At 39.1% G+C, this 19,011-nt stretch overlaps 1 protein-coding gene across 21 annotated transcripts in view; it reads left to right on the top strand.

Moving 5' to 3' along the window:
• The window catches only part of kiaa1217 (KIAA1217 ortholog), a 104,238-nt gene that overhangs the window by 29,865 nt on the left and 55,362 nt on the right, over positions 1–19,011 (top strand). For 20 of the 21 annotated variants that reach the window (XM_015049464.1, XM_015049462.1, XM_015049460.1 and 17 more), the window contains exon 2: positions 15,224–15,510. In XM_015049464.1, the coding sequence (XP_014904950.1) occupies positions 15,224–15,510 (287 nt within the window). Of the gene's footprint in view, positions 1–13,857; positions 13,970–15,223; positions 15,511–19,011 lie in introns of those variants that run through there. The other variant, XM_015049463.1, reaches the window with a different exon arrangement.

Genomic DNA, 19,011 nt, shown 5'->3' with positions numbered 1-19,011 from the left:
ATTGATTTTCCACTAATAAGTAATTATTAACACATGATTGTATAATTACTCCTCAAGGCTCCTAAACTCTTATTTAAGCATGCCTGAGATTACAAAACGCCAATCTCTGAAATAGTTCTGGTAAGTCCGTGACAAACGCAGGATGTTTTTTTTTTTTTTTTTTTAAAGCCAGGATATTCTAGGAACAGTGGCTAATCGGGTTCTGGAGTTTGGACATTTTGAGGAAACCTGTCCTCTGTCTGTACGTGGTCTGTTTGGAAATCCTGCTTCCTGCCTTGACTGATAAATAGACAGGACCACGTAAACACTGGAAGGACGCCCGGCAGAGCAGTTTAATACTTGGTATCTAATAAAACCGTTATATGCTAAATGTAATGGCAGGTGTGTATTCAGAGAGTTGCTATTTTTGCACAGAATGGACTCCATAATCTTTGAGGACTTTATTTGAATTGGATTATACAAGTGTGACAGCTTTAAGTCCAACTGCAGTTGAGGATATTTTTGGTGAAACATGTTGAATGCAGCACATTGTGAACAAACATGTTTCCTAGGAATGTTTAGCCAAGCATAACTTTAGCTCGCTTGCCTGACATTTGGTTTGCTCATAAAGTTTAGCCATGACTGACATTTCTTGTACATTTTTCAATAAACCACAATGAGATTTTGTGGAGAGATTCTTCCTGTTTAGAGCCTGACATGGAGACTTCTAGTTTCTAATGTTTTCTTAAAGCTAAGCTAAAACATTTGTGTGTTTCTGAAGCTAAATATCTACATTTAGCACTGAATTCAGTTGGCAGTCCTAACAAATGTCTATTTGTTTTCCCTAACTTTATCCGTTAGGGAGACATAAATATTTTACAAGAAGATTGAAATAAAATTTCTGGGTAACACAGGTTCATGTTACACTAATTTCCTGAACCATCTACTTTAACCACTCTAACAGTACATCTACCTGTATATTTCTATTTATGTCAAGGTTTTCATTTTGCTGATAGCTTCTTTAATATGAGGCAGAGTTACTCATTTTCCCTTTAAATCTTCAAATGAAGCCTGCAGAACGCTTTATAAGGACTTGCGTTTATCTGTTTTTAGAAACAGAAATTGTGGAAACATCCACTTCACACACTATTTTACGCACTCACATTGTTGCCTCGGCTATGTCCCTCGCCACTTTTTCTTAGCGCTTTATTTCAACGTTTCCTTCCTGTAGGGTTTTCCTTTCACAGGAGAGTGTATCCTTCCCAGCAGTGCGACAACAATGCCCCGCTTCATTCAACTTTCCAAGATGTAAGACCCCTGGAGCCAATGGTCTGGTGGGCACATGCTAAAACCATCAACTCGTCAATAACTGTGGTTAGCCACACAGACATCACAAAACTATCTCAGTGGGTGCAAAACGAAGCTGAAGAAAGGACTACGGTGTTGTTTCAACTTTCTCCCTGCATCTGTGTTTAAATATGGCGTGCATGCTCTCCAACCAGCGGATTGCCAGCTTTTTTAACTTTCCTTTGAGCTGGCAGAATGTGGAAAATAGCACCATATGCCTTGCTTGCATACTGTAACTGCAGTTAGACTCACTTTGGAAATCACCCGATGTCCTCTTGTCTTGCACTGTCTTTCACAGAAGCAAGCCCTGCTGAGGGTTTTTATTATTAGCCACAACTCATTTGGCCTCCAAAAGCTCAGCTCAGACATTTTGACGGAGGGCTCTCTGTACAACTGGAGAATTACTTAATTACAGTCACTATCTTCAACTGAATTAACAGAGTGGGCATCTATTATGCATGACTTGATGTTGACGCACTTCTCCTTAGAGCCGAGTAATACCCATGATGTAGTTAAGAAGTTAAGGATCTTTAAATTACTTTATCTGCACAGGGAAGAAGAGTTGCAGCAGGCATGATTTATTTATTTTACCACTTGTTTTTAGCTTTAATTAGGTAAACGATCATAAAAAATGTAATGTGGTGGGATTTCCCCCCACCCCCTATTTTGGTAAAGGACAACAGTAAAATCGTGTACTTGTTTTTGATGTTTGTTCAAAAAACAATCTGTTTGAATGGGGAAAGTCTGCATTTTGACTACAAACGTAAATTATATCTGAAATGTGTTTTTATTGTGCTTAGACGAGTAATCATTGCCAAATTGAAAAACTCTCTTTAGGTTCGTTAGTGTTGCTATGTGCTTCAGTCAGTAGTTCTAGTTTATAGCAGCAAAATGTGGCAGCCATTTGGGAGTGCCATACAAAGTGCCGCCTATTTAACCAAAGCTCCTACTTGGCGCTTTGGTTCCCAGCGGCTGACAGACCACCTGTCCCCTGAACCTCCTCCACACAAGCCCCACCAGACTAGCGGCAGCAGCAATTAGTACCTGGTGAAACTGCACACCTGCTCATCATGTGCAAACTACAAGATTTTTATGAGGGGTTGTAAATCGCATCATGAAGAAGCATTGTTGTGATGACACACCGAAGATGAATATTGGAAATGGTTGCAGTTTCTTAAAGGGACAGAGGCCAATTCCGAGGCGTGATGTGAGTTCAAATTTCTTTTGAGTTAATTTTGATATTTGTAGGATTTTCACAGCAACTGAAGACAATGTAGAAACTTGAGTGTGCTCCAAAATGAAACTAGGTGCCAAGAAAATATGTATTACCACCTTTTAACAAATTTAAACTTTGAATATGCAATGCATTCTTTAGCTTTACTGTTAGCTGCAAATTCTTACCACAAGTTTGATATTTTGAAGAAATACACATTTTTTTTTTTTCGGTTCAAGAAAATAATTTTTGATTTTTTTCATATTTGTCTTTTGATACAACAATACAAAAAGCTGACATTTAGGAAAAAAAATGGTAACTTTTTATCCTAAGATACCAACAGTTTTCAATGGTAAAAAAAATAAAAACTTGAAGAAATGATGGTATAAATATGATGCATAAAGTTTGTATCTAAGCAGTTCAAACTCAACTCATCAACTCACTTGATGATTCTAAAAGATGGTTTAAAACAACCAACAATAGCTTATAAGAGTTTACCAGTTTTTCCTAATAGCTGGTCTAGCATGGGGGTTCAGTTTGCTTCAAAAGAAGGCATTAGTTCTGTAAACATCTTGTCTTTTGACCAAACACATTACCGATATTATGTCAGGGGCTGAGAGGCTGATCTCGACGTCTGAAAAAGAAGGCCTGATATGTCTCCATTAACAGTTTGAGTTTCTATGGAGCAGCTGACAGCTGCACGCTTTGCACTTGACGGCAGCACTTTGAATGTCCCTGCCCCGACTTCCATCTTTCTTTTTTGTTTCCCTCTGGCTGGGGTTCCTCAAATTGTAAGAAAGGTCTGCTAATGCTTCCAACTGTTGCTGCTCAAGAGCGATTCTTCATTAAAGTTGGCGAACTGTCTGCCTTTGGCCTGCATGCTTTCGCCTCTGCGTGGGTTATTTGTTGCACAGTTTGTCCCAGTAAGCTGGATTCTGCGGCGCTTTGATCAGGGCAGAGTACCCTCTCTAATCCGCTTGAGCTCTGGATGTTTGCCGAGGACACATATACGCACACACACAAACACACACACACACATACACCAACAAACTGTGATTAAAAAAAAAAAAAAAAACATGTGTAGGTCTTGCCAAAAAACGGATGAAATAGTCTGAATAAATTATAAAGGAACAAGCTGACATAAATCTCAGATTACATATTTGCATCTGCTTCAAGTGTCACTTTTGGTAACTTAGAGGTTGAATTTGTAATAAAAGTTTGGGTATTACACCAAGTGTAATATTTAGCACTTCATCCAGAGCAGTTTAGTGCTTAATTGTTCAATGCCCACCTCAGTTTGCACTGCAGTGGGGAAAGAAGGCACAGTCTCTGATATATATTTTAATGAGAGCCACAGGACATTGGCATTCATTAAAATCTGCAAATTGTCATGTCTTGATGATTGTTTCGGAAGCTTCTCACTTGCTCTTGGCCTATTGCGTTTGAGTGCTATTAAACAGACTGTGAAACGATTTGATCTGAATCCAGCTGATGAGATGAGAGGGTGCAGTGAAAAGATGGAGGAATTATGTGAAGAAATGAGAGTTAGGTGGTGGAAGAGAAAAAGGAGAGGAGGGCGCTACCCGAGCGTTTATGATGGCCCTCCCTGCATTACATCACTGAGATGCTTCGGCACTGATTACATCGTCGGGCTGGAAAGGAGGTTTGGACCTGGAGGATGATGTCATTGATAGCCAATCAGAAAACCTGAAGGTTGTTACAGTCTGGCCAGCTGCGGAGATGAAACAGTTGCTTTTCTTTGAAAATGAGTTTTCTTCCTGCAGCCTTTTCCCCCCCGTCTACTTGTTTTTACATTCGTGATTAAACCGATTTTATCGCATTCTGCTAACGCCACTGTCATTAGGCAAAATGCATCGGCAGCCGACCTGAAAGTTTGAGCAGGATATCTAAATATAACTACAAAGGAAAAAAAGTGTTTAACTAATTCAATAACTCATAAAGAAACAGCTTTCTGCCTGTCCCTGTTGAAAGAACACAAACTATTTTAAAAATGCCATAAATGCCTTTTAGAACTGTCCAAAGTTAACATATCATACTAAATGGGAAGCGGGTGAGGGCCTTTACTGGAACATAACTGTCATTTTAGAAAAGTCTCGGCATTCGTCTCTGTGGCTTTGTTGTGGGCAAAATGTTTAGTAAAGCAGCCATCTTGGCCAGTGCCACTCTACTTCTTAGTCCTGAAGGGGAAATGGGCTTGCCTTTGATCAGCTGAAGGAACTCTGCTATCGCTGCTCAGCATATATTTATCTATGCAGTTTCCACAAAATATTTAGCTGAAAAGATGAGCTTAATTTGGTGCTGTGCTGCGAGATGAACTAATATGCGTCCCAGGGCTGTCGGAGGGATACAGGAACTCATCCAGCACTTCTAAAACGTTGGACAAGCATGTCAATGAAATAAGACATTACACGGCATTTTCAAAGATTATTCCTGCGAGGAACAGTGTTCCAGGTCATGTTTGTATTTCAGTGTGACATAAACCACAGTTGGAATGTGGTCAGTTTCCCTCTTTAAGAAATTTCTCTTCTTTGCCATCTTTAATTTATCCATACATCTATTTTGTGGGTAAGACCACAAATGACCTATTAATAAAATAAGGGTGTGCTATGTAATTTTTGTTTTCTTCCAGTGGCCAGATACTGAGTTTAGCAAGTTCATACACTGTTTCGTGAAACAGGTCCTACAATGACTTCTGTGTCCATTTTTGAGAAGGAGATAAGGAGGTCTAACACATATTGTCTAATAATTTTTTCATCCCATTTTTTATCTGAATTCCACAGCTATTTTCTTATTAAGGCAGCTTTAAAAAGAAATAATTTGATATCTCGCTGTAATAATTAACTTAGTCTGTTGCTACTAAGACCTACATTGTACCCTGTGACTGAGTTAGCTGTGTGATTTAATTTAGTGTCAAATTAGGTTAAAGGTACAAGTTCCTGATCAGAGCGCAGAAAGATCTGGAAGAACTTTCTATTGAGATTTGTTAAAAATAAAATAAAAAAAAAAAAACAATCTGTCATATTGTGCGCTTTCTCCTCTGATTCATTTTCCCACGACCTGATTAAAGCTTTTGTATTGTGGCCCCAACATGGTATAACTATTAACATTTGCAGAAAGTCGCTCTTTGTCAGCCTCTGCCATGGGAAAGCTGTAACATTTTTTTGCTTTTCACATCTGCACAACAGTAAAGCTTCTGTTTCTTTCCTAATATCCCCTTAGAAATAATCACCTGCATTCTGATGATCTCATTAGAAAGTCCATGCTTCCAGCTCCTTTATGGGAAACATAAACCCTGCTACATTGCAGTTCATCCAAATTTCCACTGTTCTTCAGAACAGCTCCAACTGAACTGGTCCACATTCAAAAACCTCCCAGTGGAACCCCCCCTGTCTGCTCCTCGGACTTGTACGCTTGGACACAATCCACCCAGCTCATTGAATGGCACACACATATACATTAATGTGGGAATACACAGTCAGAAGCACACAGAGGATTTCACAGATAAAGACTGGGACAGAGGCACCAGTGTTCTCAGGAGTGGATCCCCCATCCCCTTCACGGGGCCCTATTTCATCTCCCACCACCTGCATCACTTATCAGCTCAGGCAGCACTCACCTCCCTCAAGCAGGGCCTCGTGCAGACACTCAGCTTCATCTGCTACCCTCAAACGCACAGAACTGGACCTGATTTATCTCGTCACTGAATATAAAGAAGCTCAGAGCTGACGGGGGACAGTACCGTTTAAAACAGAATGCCACAATGTGAATCTTCTGGTTGAACAAACACTGAATTGTGGTTTTGCATACTTGACTCGTCAGTTGGTAATAACCGCTACAGCTGATTACTTTTGGCTTGCATGCAGGGCAGAACGAAGCGGGCGAGATATGAGGTGCAGCAAGAAAAGTGAGCGACACATGATTGACTGGCTGCAAAGTCTGGGTCTTAAGCTGCTTATCACTGGGAGGGAGAGAGTCAATTGCAACGCAATCACTTTTTAACAAACTTGTGAGAAAGCCGGCATATTAAAAGAGATATTTAAATGGAGGGGTTGTGCAGGATGAATACGTAGTTAACTTCCTGCAGATGAAAACATTTCAGTCATTTGCATAGGCCTGCAATTATAACACATCTTTTGTCCTAAAGTCTCCCCGGCTGCATCTAAATTTCAAATGAATGATTTATTCCAAAACTTTGAACCACTTCAGCTCTAAGCAAGTAGCATCATGCATTTTTTTTTTTTTTGTGTGTGGTTGTGATGGCTATGTTCACTAAGCCAACTGACTTCTAAAAGAAAAAAACAACATAATTTTAAGCTTCATATCACCTAAAAACCATCTGTGTCTGGGCACCATCCAAATCTTTTCTGTACGCTTTGTGTTTTCTTGTGTGTTCATGTCCACCGTGTCAGTTGACATAGAAACTTGCCAAAACAGATCTTAGATATGTTATCAACTCATACACACTCACACATACTGAAAAGCCTGAGTTTTACCTTTTGTCATCTCAGTTTGTGCAATTGCATTTCTTAGTAAGAAAGAGGCAGACTGTTATCTTGCATTACTCCATAGGCACATATAGTGTGATACTATCAGTCAGGAGTTTTCGAATATCTGGTAGTTCTCCTTTAAATTCTGATGAATTTAAAATAAACAAACCTCAATAGTCATGTTTTGTTAGAAATGTCAATATCTGTGAAACAATCTTCCATAGAAAGATGGAAGGGGTTTATATTGATAAAATGAGTGCCATCTGATAAAAAAAATATGCAATGACATATTTACTTTAGCCATATAATATAATGTAAAAGTTGTCATGTCCCTAAACGTTGTGTAAAGGTAACATCAAACTTCAATGCATATTACTGGGGTTTTTTGTGAATTACTAACACAAAGCAGTGCATATTGGGAAGTGGTTTTCCACATTTGTTTTACAAATGAGAATCAGAAAACCATAGCATGCATTTGTATTCTGTCGCCATTTTTCAATACTTACCTTTTAAAGGAATTACACTTTTTTTATAGGTTCTCTTTCTGTTAGAGCTGCACATTTGAAGACAACATTTGTGTGCATTTATTTTTGCAAAATAGCTCAGAAAATGTCTTGTTGTGGATTCTTAATTAGATTTATGTCTGGGGGGGGGCAATCTGGCTCATGAAGCAGTTTTGATTAAAATGTGAAACGGCTCAAGACGTGTGGATATATTTTCTGTTAGTGTAATCTACAGTGTTTGTTTTCTTACCATTTGTTTCCTATTTGTTTTTCTCCACATGACCAAAGAACCACTAGTTGATATGCAGCCGTGCTACACTTGGTTGGATGTTAAACTGGTTATTCACACTGGGTATATGTTATGACTAAATTAACTGTATCCAGAGCACTTCCTATCTTTTATCCAGCAAGAGACCAAATTCCCTTTGGTGATTAAAGCGGTGAAGCCAGAGTGAGCCTGATTCTGCAGTTAGTTTTTAGAGACACAGTCGGAGAGGGAGAAAATTCCTCCTCCCCCCCGGCTCCTCGGTTGATGTCCTCTCAGTCACAGCTGTCCGTAGCGTCGCTTTACCCCTCCCTCAGAACTCCGCTGTTGCCCCAGCGAACGTTGTCAAGGGAAACTAGCCGACATCTGAGCCGACGGCTGGATTGGCTTACATCTACTCTGGCCTATGAGTTAATGAAGTGCACACACTGCTGGAGATTACTGGCAGTCACGCACAAAGTCACAGCTAACGCAAAAAGCACAGCAACAGACACACCAGTCTGGTAAGAAGCCCTTAGTGTTTTAATTAATAAATGACAGAAGAAATATTAACAGCTTGTTTCTGGCCTGATGTTTGGAACAGATGCTTTGTTTCACATACACACATATTTTGACAACAAAACATTGCATAAGTGGAAATGGGTGGTGGGGTGGGGGGGGGTTCAACAGCACCCCCTGGTGGGGAGGGAAGAGGCAGATCTTTGTAAACGGAGCTACTTTTTGTTTGGTAGAGATGGCTCAACAGGTTAAACAATATTGTGGATTTATTAGGTCACAAATAGACAGGAGCTTTTATTTATCATTTTTGCTGATGGGTGGAGATCTGGTTGGCCTCTGAACGTCTAAAGCAAAAGTTGCACAGCTCATCTCTTTCCTCCTCTCTGCTTGTTTATTTTGCTGGCTGAACAATGCGGGAGGAAGACTGAGGGGGAGGACAGTGAATGATCTCCAAAAGCACAACGAGCGACGTTACACTTGTCTGATGTAATATTGACTTCTACAAGGAATATAGAACATCTCTTTATGACTGGCTGCACATATATAGTTTTAATGACATTGTCTATTCAGTAAGGATGTAAACTTTGCACTCCATTTAAAGATTTACACCTGTCAGCCTCTCAAAGGAGCTTCGCCAGGAGGCAGTAAACAGACAAAAAAATCAATTACTGCTGCCAATAGCCTCATTTAACACTTGGTATTTCTTCTGTACCCATTTTTTTTGTCTTTAAGTAGCCCACACCCTCCTTTGGAGCTGCTTTGGTATAATAGTCACTCATTACTCCCTTATGCTGATGCTCAAGTAAATACACACCATGTGTCTCTGGCTCATCTTTTGCCCCTGTGCCTTCCTGTTAATGCGGGTATGTCAAGGCAGAAAGTCTGGAAAGTCTTGTGTATCTGATTACACACACTCACACTGATAAAGCACATATCTTAACTTGAATAATAGCTGCAGTGACAGTATGTCCCACAGAGATTAGTTTGTAAGTTTTAGATTTAGATGTCTTTGTGATCTTAGTTAAAGGGATGATTCATAATTTCTGAAGTGAAGTTATGATAAATGGTTATAACAGGTAGTGGCCTATTTGCAGTAAGTCATTCTGTCTGTGCTTTCATGTTGTATGAATCCAGATTACTTGGGTTTGAAGGATCAAGTCTAAAGCAGACTTCCTCCATCCTTAACAACCCCAAGCTCAAAAAGTTCATAGCTCCTCTAAACCATTGCAATATTTGCGTTCAGTGCTTATTTACAGAGAAGCCAATGATTATTACACATCAGAGATTGGAGGCCACCACGGATCTTCCTGTGTCAAATATGTTTTGAAGTAGCGAGTGTCTAAAGCAATTCTGGTCAAAAAAATGTAACAAGGTATAAAAAAATAAAGTTATTACAGAAGTTTAAAAGAATGCTAATTCATCAACATGTTTTTCCTGCAGACAATGACGTAATGACGTTACAATCTTAGTACGTGTTTCACAAAAGAAGGTTATCAGTAGTGCATTGTCATCCTAGAAATAATCATCTGCTTCTCTGTAAATAACCACCCAGTGCAGAACGCACAATGGCAGAAGTCTGCTTTGATCTTGGCCCCTCTCTGACTACCATTAGCTTCAGCCCCAGGCACCAACTACTCCGAACGTGTGCCAAATAAAGATGCCAGATACTATAATCCACCACATGTTAGATTTTACCTGCTTATACCTTTTTAACATAATCTCATTTTAAAAAATTCTGATCTATCCTTTTAAATAGTTCAGAACAGGGACATATTTATAGCAGCATATGGATTTTTAATTAATTTGTGACTCAGCAGACCACTTAAGCATAGACAAAATAAATGAACAGACATAATCATAAAACAACATTTCAGAATTATGTGAGTTTAATAAAGGAAACTTACCTGAAAGATATTACTAAAACACAGTAAGGCCATTTTCAGACTTGTTGACTTAATGCTGATATATGAACGTGGGCCTCATTTATTTATTTGAAAGATGAATTCTTATCAAAAACACAAGTCATATGATTGTTGGATTGTTTTGTTGCTATTGGGCTTTAAGGGGTGTACTAGTAGTGAAATTCTTCTTAATTATTATATGAGGTATTTATTTTCCCTTTTAAATAAGCAGTTGTATACAAAGGTTAAAACTCAATGTGTGAAATGTGTATATGTCTGAGAATTTTACTTTCATACCTTGTGCTTCAAAAAAGGAAAGCCAATACCTTGATCGGAAGAAAGATATTTCCGTCAGTGGATTTTTAGGGTAGGAATGTGTTGAGTGACTTTGAAATATGCGACAGAGCAGCATTGCCTTATGAAGCTGCATTCTTGGAAACATGTTACTCATATTTGTAATGTAAGCTTATTTATTCTCACAGCTTCAATGTGCAGACAGTTTGGGCAGAGGAAAGTGCATGTAAACAAATGAAGAGCATAGAATACGGTGGTCTCAGGTTGTCTTAAGAAGAGGACCAAGAGAGGATATTCATAAAAGTCGGAAAATGTATTCAAAGTTATATGCAACTATACATTTAGGATTAAATTATAAATCTAACTTAAAATTATTTTTACATTGGTTTTGCAAGTCTTCCATGTAAAATTTCATGTGAAATTTCTTGAAACTTTCTAATGGTAAGTGGAGTTCCACAAAACACTGACTTGACTGAATGATCAAGTCATTTAATAGTTCACGTTAAATCTAACAACTCAACTAAAACCAACATGTCAAAATATGACTGATAACACCCAATGCATGTATCAGCATTAGCAATGAATTCATTCAGGTCTTGAAGGAACCTGAATGTTCCTTCATGTTCCTTCATTTTGGGGTTCTCATAATGAATGGTCATGCAATGCCCAAATGCTGGGAAATTTCTCGCTTTTATGCTTTATTTTTTTAATCTTGGTTCCATAGATAGAATATATTATCCAACTGCTGTGGCAGAACAAACAAGATCCGGACCACAGCAAAGCGGTATGCTTTTTCCACAAAGGTAGTTTTCTGGTACTTGGAAATTGATGTGTTTAGTGTGTTTGGAAACTTTAAATCCCTCCATGCCTCGTCTCCTCACAGACTTTTTCCATCGTAGAATCAACTTTTGTCACTCAAAATTACATTTCCAAGAGAGACCAATTAAAATACTGATGAAGGTCGTACTTTCCATCAGCTTAGATATGTTCTGCAATCATTTCCTATATCTATCTTTATTTACAGAGCCATTTTGATGAGGGTAACACAAAGTGATTTACACAAGATAAAAATATAAGGCAGTAAAAAAACAACATATCAAACAAACCAAAAAGAATATAATAATGAATTATAATATTCGTTATTTTCATATGTCAATGTTGATTATTGCAATTCCTTACTTTGTGTTGGTGATACAGCTCCTTGTGAGGTTATCCCATCTCTGATTACTTACACATAATAAACGCTGTAATTATAGCAAGAGAACCGTTATTGGTTTCATGGCTTCAGGGTATTGCCATGTGAGCCCTGCTTTTATTGCACACAACAGATCTTTGTATCCAACTGGATAGTTATGGGACAGTAATAGCAGGGGAGAGTGGGCATGTGCACGCTGAAGCATTCCTCCATAAATAAGTGACAGACAGAAAGTCACTGCAAACAGAAGGACTGCCCTGCTGTTCATTGAGCAAGTGCCCCATGTTGTCTTTCAACTGAGAGGGCCATCATTTACTCAACGGTGGCAGCTGGGCAGAAGAGAATCACATTCTTGAGCCACTACAGCTTGACATAATTCACTTCCAGGTCTCTTGTGATACCCTAAAAGGAGGATGTCTTTCCTTCCCTTTGTGGTCTGGAATGCTGACAGTGAAAAGTGCAGCCACGCAGGTGGTTGGGACGTAAGGTTGTAATTGTTGGTTTGGGGGAACTGCTTTGATTATAGGTTTGGTTTTGGAAAGACTGACCTGTTGGTTTGGGATGATGTGTTTGTCATTGTCATGACTGAGGAGTTAAACACTAGCACTGCTTTGAAATCAAAGAATTTTTGGGGGAGTAACTTTAAGATATAACTCCAAAATAACTCTTTCCCAGTTTAATAACATTCATTTTTCAAATCCTCTGGTCACAAATGAGACCATACAAAATACGTTCCAGTCAGTTCTCCTGTCATTAGAACTACCCCATATACTTATTTGAAAATGTGCTAATTTAATTGTCATTGTCAATCATAAAATTCTTAGGAAAACTGCCTGTCAGCAAAAAAGAACAATAAAACCTGTGTACACGCTGGTTAATTAGACGCTAAAAGCAGCAAAAAAAATTTCAGACAAACCCTGTGTTGGTAGGGAGTCTATTAAAGGTTTATTTTCGCAACACCCAGATGACTAGATATTGCATTTTTATACAATTAGTTTTCCGGGGCTCCATTTAACTGATTTACAGACTGTGAAATGTATTTTAGGTCAGTTTTATGCAAATCATGAAGGTCATGATTTGCATAAAAGAGCAAGATTTATATGAATAAGGTTATGTAAGGACTGTGTTAAAGCTTGCAGCCAGGGACATAGTTTAATATTATCATAGTGAGGTAGAAATTTAAGTATTTCTACAAATAATGAATACAGAGTACATTGGACCTCATCAGCATTGCATCAGCTCCGCAGTATAACCAAATGACACTACCCCCCTGTGGCCTGCTAATTCTCAGCCCGTTGTGAGCAAGTGCCCAAGCATGTGGGTGGATGAAAGAGGCAAGCTCGTCCTCATGTGGTTGACATTACAGGTCAGCTGCTGCATTGTGGGTTCTTTTCACTCATTCACCCCAGAAGTTTCGATTACACAAGCCACAAACTGGCTCATTGATCCTATCACGTTTTGTTGATAAAACTACATTACTTTGTTCCTTCTGCTGGTACATTCAGACTGGGTCACCTTACACCAGCAGCTGCAGAGAAACCGATTTGCAAACAGATGCAGATCTTTTCTGTTAAGAGCAATAAAGTGTAGGTAACAGTTTGTGTCAGTTGAAGACAACATTGTCAACTGGACTGGCATGTGTCTTTTTCTGTCCCATATTTCGAATGAGTTGATTAGATAATAGCCGACTGCATATGCTGAGGGCAGTTTGCGATGTGTTCAGGTTTTGACACATTGGGATGCGTTCTAGCATCTGGTGGGCCCCCCTCAATGTAGACAGAAAACGTAATGAGACACAGCCTGCAGACAGAATCCTGATCAAGAACAGATTGCAAGCAAACACGTGAGGGTTTATGTGTGTCAGTCAACCTGACACCTGTTAGGCTCTTAGTACATGGTGATGATAGTTTCTGCTCTGTATCTGTTGGGTTTTGTTTCTTTTTTTTCTATTTTGCGTTCAGTCTGTGATTGTTCCAAAGCAGCAGTAGAGCCTTTAGCCGGAGGGGTGAGGGTCTGGTCGCTCTGTGTCCTGGAATGCAGTTGACTTTCTAAATCCCCACTCGTCTATCCTGGGGCAGAGGGGCAGGGCCTATCTCAGGCCCCCTTTTTTTTTTCCACGTGAGCTGCATTTGGAATCTGTAAGCCTGCCGAGAGTTGGTCCTTCCAGCTTGGACTTCTTTTTTTTTTTTTTTTTTTAAAGGTTGATTTCATAGAGCAATGGAAGAAGGAATTGTTGATGAACCTAAAGATTGCTCACTTAGGGAAGGTAATTAACTTTTTGATATGCCTCCCACAAATTATTTCACATCTTTCACAGTATTTGAGTGTTTTCTTTCTGCTGAGTGTAATTTTGTTAGCAGTGGGGAAACTGTTTTGGGAGTTAAAAATAGTATTGGAGTACATGAGACATGCTGTGACATGAGCAGGGTGGAGGTTTGGGTGGATGACGCAAGACCACTTAGTTTTTTTTTTTGTTTTTTTTTGTTTGTTTTTTTCAAAATTATACTTGCTTTTGTAAAAAGAAAAAAAAATCATAGGTGAAAACAAAGCAGACAGCACAAACAAAAATGTGAAAGCTGCAGTCCTATGGATAGATCCTCCGTCTTCCAGTGCTTAGATAAGTCTTCTGGATTTTATTTGTGTGTCGTGAGAATATTTCACATCTCGTCTCAAAGGCTTCTTCAGTCCTGGCATACTTCAGTTATTAGTAGGTGCGTAGATACTGCAGCTGGTAAACCTACAGCAAGGTTACCTCAGTCTCAGCCCCAAAGTTTCTGAGAGGGTAAGGTTAGAAAAAAAATAAGTCTTTCCCGCATTTGCGGTACACTGTGTGCTTTTAAGCTTTTACAGGCAAAAACTGTGGCAACTCTCTGGAAATTATTCATTCAACTGTTCATGGGCTGAACTCTGCAAGAGGTGCTTTATTTTACCCTCTAAAAGGTACAGATTGTACCTGCCTATAAAACACGAAAGCAGATAATTTCAAGATATTGCATTTCTACCCTCTGACATATTTCCCAAGGCATTATGACAGCTTTCCAGTCCCAGATTGATTTTAATATGTGAAAACAAACTTAAATTATAACAGATTTTGTATAAATTAGTCTGGTAGTTCGAAGACTGTTGGTTTTCAAACTCCTTTACACAACTTGTCAAAGTATCCTCAAGCAAGACACTGAACTCCTGATCTGCAAATAAGTGTGCGAATGTGTGTCTCAGTATGAATGTGTTTTGTTTTCTTTGTTTTTTTTTGTGGAGAAGCAATTGAACAAGTATGCATAAACGCTGTTCATTAACTATTTCAGCCAAAAATAGACCCAATGAAATATTACCTTGGTTACAGTGACGTGAACTACCTGTTTTAAAATTCTACAAAATAGTTGTTTATCCTGGATTTGTGGGTTCAGACTTCGACAGGAGACATTACAAATTAGGATTCTACTTGCAGGTGGGATTGATTAAAATAGCAATTGTTCAGAGTTTTGACTCCTTGTCTCTCTGTCTCCCTTTGCTATCTCAGAACAAAGCAAAAGCAACCTGAAGGTGACCTCCGCAGAGGACACTGAACATGTAAGCCGCAGGCAGGCGTCTCCCAATGGGACAGCTTTGACAAGAGGGGATGCCAAAGGCAACCGCACTGTCCCTCGAAGGCACACATTAGGTGGGGCCCGCAGCTCCAAAGAGATCCTGGCCATGCAGCCATCAGATATGGACAAGAAGAGGGAGGCCTTCCTGGAGCACCTGAAGCAGAAATACCCCCATCATGCCTCAGCAATCATGGGCCATCAGGAGCGGCTGAGAGAGCAGGTCAGTGGGTTTAAGAAGGTTTAAATTAACTCCAGCAGAAACAGGAGTTAATTTATGTAATGTGTATGATTTATGCAAACAATCTCCTTTTACACTAAACAATGCTTTGGAATTGTATTTAAGCAAAAACAAGCAGGTATTTTCAGTGACTGGCAAAAGTAGGCATGCCTCTTGAACATTTTCATATTTTCTCATGTGACAACAATCCATTTTATTCGGATTTTATGCATAACTAAGAAGAAGGTAAATGATACACTAGCTTTCGACAACTAAATGCTGAAACTTTTGCCAGTTCTTTCTTGTTAAAAGCCTAGAATTCTTTAAAGTCTTGAAGCACATCCTCACTTGAGCTCTGGCTATATGTTTGTCTCCTATCCTCCTGTAAGGTTAAACATAAATGCAGCTTGGATTTTGAAGATAAGACCATATGAATACATTTGCAAGACACAGTAAGACTTAACAATGGCTTAACTGTCTCTCTTTGTAAATACAAAGTAACTCAGACGTTGTCTGCAATATGTGGAAGATTGTAACTGTTTCTTAGTTATTTTCTGTATGTATTAGTCAGCGCACAGCTGTTTCAGCGGATGGTGAAGTCAAAATCTGAAGTTGCTAAATTGTGTGATACATTAAGCTTTGAGCAGGGTTAGTGACCATTAGAACCTCTTGCAGGTTTGGTGCCCATATCTGCCTTAGCTGTGGTTAAGTTAAGCCCTGTCTTTTGTTGGCAAATAGATCTGGGACAGCTGCAGTGAAACCAGACATTAGACATAATGCCTGATGTGACCTAAGCTAAAGGAAACCCCACTTGATAGTTTTGTTCCCACCAAGCTTTAAAAACAGGGGAAGCATGGAAGAAATTATTTACATCCTGAAATAGAAAACATACAATAACTTAATATTTGCAATAAAAATGAAAAACAAACCAAAAACAAAACCATAGATGGAAAAAGGCACCGCAGGTTTAGCTGAATCATTTAGATGAAACTGTATTTTATTTTTATTTAATTTAGGTCTGAGGATGGGCATGACTATGGGAGAAGACGGATTTTGAAACCACAATCCACCATATATGTCATTTAAATGCCATTATATTTCAAAGAGTTTCATGCGCTCTCTCAAGTTTCCTCTTTGGAAGAGAAATTCTTCCAGCCCCACACTGAACATTTGCTATGACATGTTTTTTCCATTATGCTTCATGGTTAACCTATCTGTGATGTTTGTTGTCAAAAAAGTTCATATTTACCCTGGCCTGATCACCGGAGATGCTATTCTAGTTAAACTTCTGTAGCTTTTGTCAAATCTACTTGTTTGTGATGGTAGGACTCATGGGGTTCTCTTCTGGCATGTCTCCTAAGCAAAGGATTGACATACGGATGGCATCTAATGGTCTTTATGAAGACTTGTGGCCTTAAGATGCCACTCTACGCTGCTGCCCAGTGAAGTTTGGAGATTTTTGTACCTTCTTCCTGCTCTTCATGCAGACTGATGACAAGCCTAGTTCCTCATTTGTTTTTCTTTGCAGTATCATGTCATATTTATGCATCAAGGAAACTGAGAGAAGTAAATGCTTCCAAATGTTCTAAATGCTTAATTTGTGTTTAGTTTTAAATAGTTTGCCATGGATTCTGACTATTTTGCCTCTGGTGATTTTATTAAAAATAAAAATTTTTAATGTGTTTTTTTTTGTTTGTTTGTTTGTTTGTTTTTTTTCCTCCTGCTGAATAAATGCACTGACATTTTTGTGGTATTTTTATGCTACAGCCAAGAAAGTTGTATTTATTTTAAATGTCTTTACTCATCTTTTCTGGGAGAGGTAAGAAACATGTCCATGTCTGAATTTGTGAAAATAACAGCTGTGTAAAGGGCTTTTGTTTAGTTTTAAATTATGCTGATTACTTTTCTTTGTAGACGGCAATGAATTTCAAAACTATTTCCTTCCTCCTTTTTGCTGCGGGGAATATTCGAGGTGCATCCAATAAATCTGCCTGTCATTGTTCCCTCCCACATCTGTGGTGAAAGAGTGTTATGAAGTATAGCAGAAAACATGCAAATAACAACAGTTCAAATTGGCCTTACATGCTCCTGCTTTAATCACCTTATTTGACTTCAGCTTCAGGCACACTGATATACTCTAAGTGACACAGTGATGGACAATGTATGTTTCCCAGTGTTGTTTCTGAGGTTTTAGAGGTTATAGAGTTGTGCCGTGTCTTTCAACACTCTGATGCATCTGGGCTAGAATCAAGGTGAACATTTCACCTCACCTGGTCATTTTCTGCATGTTTGCTTTGGGTCAGAGGACACAAAAAGGATGAGCAAACAGAGGGTCTGTAGCCAAAACAATTCAGGTAATGGTAAGATAGGCACTGAGTCATGGGGTAGCTCCAGGCGAGGTTGCAAAGCATTGTCCAAGAGGGGTTTTGTCAGGCAGCCTTTACATGCACAGTGAAACCTCCTTCCACATCAACATCATGCACTTTGACATATGCAAATCTGCAGCCCATGAAGATAATAGGACATCACCAGCCCATTTGTTTACATCTATCTGAGTCTAGTCAGAGCTTTCCCCTCAACCAGATATAGATAAATATACACGTGTGGTTTACTAAAATTAAAATAAAGGGAGGAGAATACTCCGAGTCGGAAGAAGTCAGACAGGTAGGATCAGCTCCGGACCGAGGTGGAGTCAGGGTTGCCATAGGGACTCGTGATGTCACAGCTGAAGGGCTCAGTTTACGTGTAGGTGCTTGTAGGAGAGAATTGGCTCGGTGTGAGAGGAGCAGGAGAGCTCTGCGTGAACCGGCTATGGACCTAAAGGTGGTTCGGAGGGATATGGTTCTCTGCACGTGAAGTCCGGCGAGGATTAAACTGAAAAGGAACTTTCTGAAATTATTCGAGCCAACAGGAGTACACGCGCCCGGATCAGAAGCAGTAAAGGTAGAGTACATCGAGCTTTGCGATGTCCTTCTAGTCAGCAAGTGTAGCTGAAGTCGTTTAAGTTGCTACTGTGTTGGAAGTTTGAGCTGGAAGAAATCACACCGATGCGTGTTTTTGTTGCGGTTTTCTAACACAGCAGTGCGCCAGCCTTGAGTTTTTTTTTTTTTTTTTTTTTTTTTTTTTTTTTTTTTTCTTACCGTACCATGCTGTCACAGTTTGCGCACAAATTTTACTTGCGGGAAAAAAAATCCAGCTGCTGTATGACTTAATTGAAAATTCGCTTGAAAGACCCATTGAGGTCGAAAATCATCAAAACAATGCTTTCACCTGGAACTTTGTAATTGCAAAATAAGTCACATTACGATCGCGGAGTCTGCAATGCTACATGTTGCGTCTTGCATGAAAATAATTGTGATGACATAGTAATAACGAGTAGTTTCTTGGAATATTGACTGCTGTGTACTTTTTTTTTTTTTTTTTTTTTTTTTTTTTTTTTTTTTTTTAAGGGGGGCCCCCCAAAAAATTTTTTAAAGGGGGGGCCTCGGGGGCCCCCCAAAACCT

The sequence above is a fragment of the Poecilia latipinna genome, unplaced genomic scaffold (assembly GCF_001443285.1).
Source record: "Poecilia latipinna isolate Pla-1442-1.1 unplaced genomic scaffold, P_latipinna-1.0 Scaffold948, whole genome shotgun sequence".
NCBI classification, from domain to species: domain Eukaryota; kingdom Metazoa; phylum Chordata; class Actinopteri; order Cyprinodontiformes; family Poeciliidae; genus Poecilia; species Poecilia latipinna.
This window is presented reverse-complemented; position numbering and strand designations above follow the sequence as displayed.